Source organism: Tupaia chinensis, unplaced genomic scaffold (assembly GCF_000334495.1).
Source record: "Tupaia chinensis unplaced genomic scaffold, TupChi_1.0 Scaffold000323_1, whole genome shotgun sequence".
In the NCBI taxonomy this organism is placed as follows: Eukaryota; Metazoa; Chordata; class Mammalia; order Scandentia; family Tupaiidae; genus Tupaia; species Tupaia belangeri.
This window is the reverse complement of record NW_006159817.1, coordinates 1,588,447-1,597,011: the sequence shown is the minus strand read 5'-3', so window position 1 is coordinate 1,597,011 and position 8,565 is coordinate 1,588,447. Positions and strand designations below refer to the sequence as shown.

The 8,565-nt window shown below is 49.8% G+C and overlaps 1 protein-coding gene across 1 annotated transcript; it reads right to left on the bottom strand.

Annotated features, from left to right (window-relative positions):
* Positions 1-1,024: 1,024 nt before the first annotated feature.
* Positions 1,025-1,581, bottom strand: LOC106735196 (peptidyl-prolyl cis-trans isomerase A). The gene is made up of 2 exons (XM_014589022.1): positions 1,498-1,581; positions 1,025-1,327 (listed from the first exon to the last, which is right to left on the bottom strand). Exons 1-2 carry the CDS (start codon positions 1,579-1,581, stop codon positions 1,025-1,027), a joined length of 387 nt encoding a protein of 128 aa, XP_014444508.1.
* Between the last annotated feature and the right edge of the window lie 6,984 nt (positions 1,582-8,565).

The window sequence follows — 8,565 nt, the reverse complement described above, 5'->3', positions numbered from 1 at the left end:
ACCCATTCGATGGCAGCTACTGAGAGAAAACAAAACAAAACAAAAAACCAGGAAAATAACAAGCGCTGGGAGGATGGAGAGCAACTGCGAGGTCCGTGCATTGTTGGTGGGAATACAAAACGGTGCCGTTGCTATGAAAAGCACTGGGATGCGTCCTCTCACAGCTAAAAATATAGTGGCCATATCGTATTAGTCAGCTTGGCTGCCGGTGCCCGGGGTCACAGGCTGGGAGGCTTAGATAGGGGGACTCCATTTCTCACCTGCTGGCGGCTGGAGGGCGGAGCTCCGGTTGTGGGCGTGGTTCGGATCCAGAGAGCGCTCTCTGATTGGCTGTAGACAGGCCGCCTTCTTTCTCCCTGTGCGTTCACAGGGCCTCCCCTCCTTTCATAATTTCAGAAAGAGAAAGACAGAGATCTCTGCTTCTTTCTCTGCTCAGAAAGCCATCAATTCTGTTGGATAAAGACTTCATTTTGGGAGGCTAGCAGGTGGTGTGGTTGTTAAAGGTGCTGGACTCCCACATGGCCAACCACGGTTCAAATTCTGGACCTGGGGGCTTGCTTTCTCACTTTCCCTCTCTCTATCTCTCTCTGATCCAACTGGAAAATAATAATAATAGTGGGGCCCAGCAGGTGGCATGGCGTTTAAGGCGCTGGACACTCCCACATAGCCGACCATGGTTCAAGTCTCAGACCTGGCGGCTTGTTCTCTCTCTCTGTCCCCCTCTCTCTTTCGTCAAATTAAAATGAGTGAATGAATAAATAAAATTAAATAAATAATTTAAAAAATAATAATAGTAACTAAAGTTAAATAAAGTCATGCTTTTTTTGTTGCTTAGTTTCTATTTCATGATCATAAACTTAACTTTGCAATTCAGCTAGATTCGGAGGGGAGAAAGGAAAATATGGGCCCCAAAGAACTGCAGCGAGAGCACAGGTTACAGATTACAGGTGAGCAGATGGGGTGGAGGGTGCTCCCCTGAGCTACAGAAGGAAGGGTCTGGTGGTTAAGAGCAAACAAATCAAATTTATCGTTGTTCCCAATCAGCCATTGCGATGTTCCTGCTGGTCTTGCCATTCTTAAACCCGAAGCACTGCATGGCTTCCACGATATTCATACCCACTTTTACCCTGCCAAAGACCACTTGCCTGCCACCCAACGGCTGCGTCTTGGCAGTGCCGGTGAAACACTGAGGACCATTTGTATTGGGTCCAGCATTTGCCATGGACAAGATGCCAGGACCTGAATGTTCCCAGATGAAGTTCTCATCGAACTTCTCACCATAGATGGACTTGTCGCCAGTACCATGAGGGTGCGTGACGTTGCCACCCTGACACGTAAACCCTGGAGTAATTCGGTGAAAGCAGGAACTCTTTCCTAATTTCATAACTCCTTTCATAATTTCAGAAAGAGAAAGACAGAGATCTTCCAAAGACAGGATTTTCCAAATCCTTTCTCTCCAGTGCTCTAAGGACAAGAGATTTCTGCTGTCTTGGGAACTTTGTCTGCAAACAGCTGGAAGGAGATGCAGCCCAAGGGCTCGCCATCAGCAGTGATGTTGAAGAACACAGTGGGGTGGACCATGGTTAAAGGTGAGAGACTCGGGGCTGGCAGGTGGCATGGTGGTAAAGGTGCTGGACTCCCACATGGCCGACCATGGTTCAAGTCCTGGACCTGGTGGCTTCCTTTCTCACTTTCCCTCTCTCTCTTTCTCTGTCTCTCTCTGATCAAACTGGAAAATAATAATAATAAATAAAGTTAAATAAAATAATATTTTTTTTAAAAAAGGTGAGAGACTCGGGCAGTGGTGTCTGCAAAACCAATAAAATAATTAAAAAATAAATAAATAAAAAGACTCCATTTTGGGGCCAGTAGGTGTATGATGGTTTGGGTGCTGGATTCCCACATAGTCAACTGAGATTCAAGTCTCAGACTTAGTGGCTTGAAAATCACAACAAAAAAACAGACAGACAAATAAATACAAAAAAAAAAAAAAAAAGACTTTGGGAATCCAGTAATTTAACTATCACGCCACCTGGTGGCCTCAAAACTCCATTTTCATGACCTCATTTAACACAAGTACCTCCTAAAAGCCTGATCTCCAAATACAGTCACACTGGAGGTTAGGGCTTCAACATATGTCCTGGGGAACATGGTTCAGTCGATAGCACGCGTGATCAGCAATCCCACTTCCGGGCATATTCCCAAAAGAGCTCACAGCAGGGTGTTGAAGAGACATTTGCATACCCCTGCTCTAAACAGCACCATTCCTGACGGCCAAAGGTGGAAGCAGCTCAAGTGTCTACCAATGAATGAATGAATTAAAAAAAATACATGGTACTGGGCCAGCAGGTGGTATGGTGGTTAAGACAGCTGGATCCCACATGGCTGACTCTGCAGTTCAAGTCCTGGACCTGGCAGCTTGAAAAAAAACACACTGGGTACGTGTGTGTGCATGCTCAAAATCCTGAGAGGAGAATAGAGAAGGGATTGTACCGTGGTCATTCCTCCTGGAGGGTGATTTCTCACTTTCCCTCTCTCTCTCTCTCTCTCTCTCTGTCTCTCTCCAGTGAGCACATGCACCCTAAAAAGCATGCAAACATATGTAGCTAAAAAAAAGTGGTTCTGTGTATTGCGGATGAGTTTTATTTATATATTTATTTATTTATTTGTTTTTATTTTCATTTGACAGAGAGAAAGAATGTGAGAAAGCAAGCCACCAGGTCTAGGACTTGAACCGTGGTCAGTCATGTGGGTGTGTCCATAGCTTCCCAGCCTCAATCCTAACACACGCTACAGCATGGGCGAACTTGAGGACACTATGTTAAGGTGAAATAAGGCAGTTATCGAAGGACAAGTACTGAGTTATTTCACTTATACTTTGCTGGGGACAGGAAGTTCCAGTTTGGCAAGGTGAAAAAATTCCGGAGGTGGATTGCACAGCAAATGAATACACAGAATGCTACAGCACTATAGACTTAGAAATGATTAAGGTGGTTTATGTTATGTTAGGCGGTTTTTTTTTTTTTTTACTGTGATTAAAAATAAATAAAAATAAATTACCTGGAGGTCCCTCCAGCAGTCAAACAATGAATAAGATTGGCCACCAGGGGGCACTCTGCACCCACTCCCGTGTCCTCTCACCTGTGAAACCTCAGCCCAGAACAAAAGGTAAGACACTGACAATAACTCAGTGTCCCCGTGAGGCTTCCCGCAGCTCTCAGCTGCATGTTCTCCCACTTTCATCCTTGGCCCGTATTTATTCCCTTTTTTATTATAGCTTATTATCGCATGTCTGTATCATTTTAGCTGTCTTTAACTTTTTAAAAAGGGAGTCAGAACCAGCCTCATAACCCAGTCGTAGTTAAGGGAGCCAGATCCCATGTGACCAACCATGTGATTCAAGCCCTAACCCCGGCGACTTGAGAAACACACCGGGAGCGTGTGTAGCCAGAATGCCGACAGGAGAGAGGGAGAAGGGATTGCAGTGTGAACAGGCCCCATTGGGAGAGATGCTGTCTCCCTTCCTCTCTCCCTCTCTTTGTCTCTTTGTCTCTTTCTCCAGCGAGCAAATGTGCCCTCTGGCAAATAAAAAAAAGGGGGGGGCGGGGTCGTGTTTCAATGTAAGGGGTACTTCTTTTTTTAAAAAAAGAATGATTTATTTTATTTGCTATTATTATTTATTTTTTTAATTTGACCAGAGAGAGACAAAAAGGGACAGTGAGAAAGCAAGCCTCCAGGTCTGGGACTCAAACCTCAGTCAGCCATGTGGGAGTCCGGCACCTTGTCACCTTATCATCTGTTGGACCCTCTTTTTTTTTTTTTTTTTAGTGAGAGATTTTTGCTATTGGGTACATGTGCTCACCAGAGACACAGAGAGAGACCGAGGGAGAGAAAGTGAAAAATCACCCCCCAGTGGAGATGACCACACTGCAATCCGTTCTCCTCCATTCCCTCTCGGGATTCGGGGCACGCACGCACATTTGTCTGGTGTGAGTTTCAAGTCGCCGGGTCCAGGACTCAAACTGCGGTTGCCCATGGGGGGAATCCAGCACCTTAACCACTATGCCACCTGCTGGCTCCAAGGGACTCTTAGTGCTGAAGACTCTGTTTCAGAACACTGTCCACGAGGTGGCGTGTGCCGTGGTGCCTCCTCTGAGGTGCGGGGTGATATCTCACTGCGGGAATTAAACCACAGTTTATTCACGTGCTCTCCCAAAGCTGGGCACCTGGGTTGCTTGGGTGGCTTCCCAGTTCCAGCCGCGGTGGACAGAGTTGCTATAAACACCCTTTCTGGGATCCCTGTGCATATGGGCAAGAATGTCTGTCCCTTGTTGTAGAATGGTTGGCCCACAGGGTACAAATGTGTTTCCTTAAACGGGAGCAAGCCAAATCATTTTCCAGCCTGGTTGCTCCAAGGCCCTTCCCCACCAGGAATGTCTGGGGCTGGGGGGGTACTTTTTCCATAGTGGCTACCCCTTACAATGCATCACGATTTCTGTATTTGTTGACTTCATCTGCCTGCTGTGGATGACAGCCCAGGAGGTATCCTCAGTGTCTAGAACCGTGCCTGGCACACAGTAGCTGCTCAACAAAACATTTCCAAATTCAATGCAAAGTAGATGACCCAAGACAGGCCCCGAGAGCTCACGATGTCATGGATTAGGTGACTGGGAAAGTCATGATGTATTTTTCTATGCAAAAGTGCAAAATTGTCAGCCTGACTACCTGGGAAAAAAGCTGACTCAAGGGCCGGCATGTAGTGTAGTGGTGAAGGCATTGGACTACCGTGTGGTTACCCAAGGTTCAAGTCTCAGACCTGGCAGCTCGAAACTCACAAAGGGGCACGTGTGTGCATGTGCTCAAAATCCCAAGAGGAGAATGGAAGAGAAGGAATTGCCACATGACCATCCTCCCTGGGTAAGGGAGTGAATTATCCCCTCCCCGGGGGGGGGGGGGGGCGTTTCTTGCTTTCTGTCTCGCTGTTTCTCTCAATCTCTCTTGTAGCATATGCACCCTATAGCAAATCTCAAAAAATAAAAAATAAAAAAGAAGAAGAAGAAGAAGAAGAAGAAGAAGAAGAAGAAGAAGAAGAAGAAGAAGAAGAAGAAGAAGGAGAAAGGCTGGCTCGGTCCTCTCCTAGTTTCGATTCCTCGCATCCAGGGCAAGGACATCGGCCCAGAACTCCTGAGCCCTGAACTCCCAGGCCAACCAATCAATTTCTGAGAGTCGGATTTGGACTTGGGGCTCATGTGCACTCGGGTACCAGCACTCCCACGGCTCACTCAGAGGTGCTCAGCCACTTGGGTCTGGCTGGAGGCATTTCAGGCCAAGTCCAGGAGCCCAAGTTCACTCACACCAGCCCCTGCCTGGTGACAATAAAACGCTGCCCCTGGGCACATGGGTACCAGGGCAGCACCTGCCCATGACCTCAAGCCTGCAGACCCTCCCTGCCCACCATGGTCGGCAGTGGGTATCTTGCTTCTGAGGTTTCTCTAAGTTCACCTCCAGCTCCCAACTGGTGGCAAAAGACCTCTTCCCACCCCCTGCCCTGCCCGCATCCCACAGCCGGGAGGAAGTGCCCTGTTTTCAACAGAACACTCAGCTTCCAGAGTCCCCATTTCAGTCCCCAGAGACACCCAGACAGAACCTCTTGTTCTGTTTCCTGATTTCCACCTGAACTTTTTCTCACCTGCTGAAGGGAAGGTCACATGTGATGGGTTCACCAGAATGAAAAGCCTTAACTCATTCGGCTCCATGAGAGATGAAGGGTGCCCGTGCTTCCCAGAGCTCGCACCCCAACTGTAACAGCCCCGATAGGATTCTCTAGGGACACTCTTGTCCTGCATCACCTTAGAGGCCCTAACGCATATGGACCCATGATGGACATCCAGTAGGTGCTCAATAAAACCTAGCTACAGGACCAGCAGTTAGCGTAATGGCTACGTCACTGGACTCCCGCGTAGCCGACTATGGTTTGAGTCCTGGACCTGGTGGGTTAAACTCACACCGGGTGCGTATGCGTGCATGCCCAAGATCCCGAGAGGAGAATGGAGGAGAAGGGATTGCAGTGTGGCCATCCCCCCGGGGGGTGATTTCTCGCTTTCTGTCTCTGTCTTTCTCTGTCTGTCTGGCGAGCGCATGTGCTGTCTGGCGAGCTCATGTCCCCTATAGAAAAACCCTCTAAAAAAAAAAAAAAATGTGCTTCTCTCCAGACCAGCAGAGAGCGTGATGAACTCCCACATAGTCGACCGCAGTTCAAGTCCCAAACCCAGAGGTTTAAAACTCATGCCGGATGCATGTGCATGTGTGCCCTAGATCCCAAGAAGAGAATGGAGGATTGGGGTATGGCCATCCCACTTGGGGGATAAGTTCCTGGCTTTCTGTCTGTCTCTCTGGCAAGCACACACACGCCCCATAGCAAAAATCTCGTAAATACAAATAAAGTCCCTCAGCAGACAAACCCAAAGGATTCACCAGGATTGCTTCTGTTCTATGGGCTCTTCCACGGGAATCTGAGACATCTCACCAGTGGACTGTGGCCCGGTGGCAATGGGGCATCAGATCCTCAGCTGGAGGCTCTTCACTAGTCACTCAACAAACACTGAAGCAGCTCAGTGTTGCAGAAGGGGCAAAGGGGTTTGGGTTTCAAATCCCAGCTCTGCCACTTCCTCTCTGTGGGAACCTGAGCAAACCACTTAACCTCTCTGGGCCTCGAGAGTTTGTTTCCACGTGTAAAATGAGGACAATACGACCTACTTTGGGAGCAGTTGTGAAGAGCGAGTATCATGTCAATGCCTGGTACATAAGTGCCACTCAATAAACTCTACCCACTGTGGAAGGAGTACCAGTCACACCACACAAGGAAGAATAAGACACCATTTCTGGTCTCATGGATACCTTGTTGTAGCAGGGACAGATTTCATTTATGTGGCTAATCGTGATAAGAGGTGCCATATATTAAACTAGGGACAAAGCAACACAGAGAAAGATGGGATGAATTCAGAGAAGACTTCCTGGAGGAGGTGATGTTTAGTCAACCTTAAGCAACATTAGACAAGAAGTCCAGAGACGTGAGTTCTTCTTTCCAGTTTGTTGCTAAATCTTCCATGTGACTCTGAGCCAATTTCTTCTCCACCCCGGGGGTCCCCAGATTCCGTTTTATAACCTAAGGCTTTTTGACCATCAGCTCTGAACCTTTTGGCTCACTACCTCCTTGGCAAAGAATCTGCCAAAAGCCAGTTTCTTCTTTTTCATTTTTGGATTTTCATTTTCTTCCCAGAAAACTGCAGAGATACACAGGTTTGCCTGTAATGGGGGAACCCCCAACTCCCAAAAGCTATCTGAGGCTAAAATCCTGGAATGCAGTGATCCCCGTTGGCCAACCCTCAGACAGCGCACACCAGCTCAGTCTGCAAGCAGAATCGCTGAACTGATCTGGAAAAACCCACCCAGCACCAAGCTTCAGGATAGCCCAGGCCCAGGGAGGGGAGGTCACTCCAGCTGGCCGGGGAGCCCAGTCCGGTTCTGGGAAAGCGCCCCGAGCAGCCTGCTCCTGACCTTGCCTAGTTTATCACTATCTGCCCTGGAGGGACAGAGGAGCGTGGGCGGCTCTGGGCTGGCTCCCAAACAGGCTGCTGACCGTCCTCTGCCTCCCAGGCTGGAGTTCCCGGACGTATCTTTCATCTTCCCTATTCTAAACACCCGCAGGCCGGCCCCAGGGTCCAACCCCACAGCTGAGGCCAGAAGAGGTTGGACGGACCATGACCATCCCGTTAACACTGTAGGTGCTGCACACCAGCCCCTCTTCCCTCCAGCAGGGGCTCAGCCAGAGTTTACTGAGCACTTACTGTTTCCAGGCAGCGTGAAGATGGCAGAGGGCCTGCCCTGACCTGCCCTGCCCTGCCCTGCCCTGCCCTTCCCCCAAGGTCTCTGCCTCCTGGCCCTGACTGCTCCCTGCTCTGGGCAGGCCAGCAGGGTCACTGCACTCTGCTGTTTCCATCCCGCGCACCTGAAGCAGGAAGCTGCCTGGGGAAGGGGCGGCTCACTGGTACTGGCTCCTGTCTTTACCCTCTGGGTCTCAGTCTTCCCACCTGTACCTTTTGGGTTCTGTGGGTCCATTAACTCCCATGGGGCTTTGCAGGGCCCTACTCACCTCCATGAATACTTGACAGAAGAGGTTACCCCCCAAGGCCTGGAGATCTTTTAAAAACAGTCTCTGGGTCCTATTCATTTCCTCCAAGTATTTACTAAGCACCTGTTAGGTGCCAGGCCCTGGACCAGGCGACTGGCATGCAAAGATGACAAAGATTCAGATGGGCAACCCCTGAACATCCCACTCCCAGTGTCACCCCTACTTGGGGTCTGAGGCCTCGTGGGGTGCTCGGTGGGCCCGGCCGAGAATCTGGGGCGCCCCGGGACTCGCGTGTCAGCGCCGGCGGTACTTAGGGCCGCGATCTGTCTCCTCCCCTTCCTCCTCCTCCGCCCCCTCCCCCTCCCCTCCGCGAGCGCGGCCGCGGCCGCCTCCCACCCGCGGGATCCCGGCGACCCGCAGCCCGCTCCCCCGTC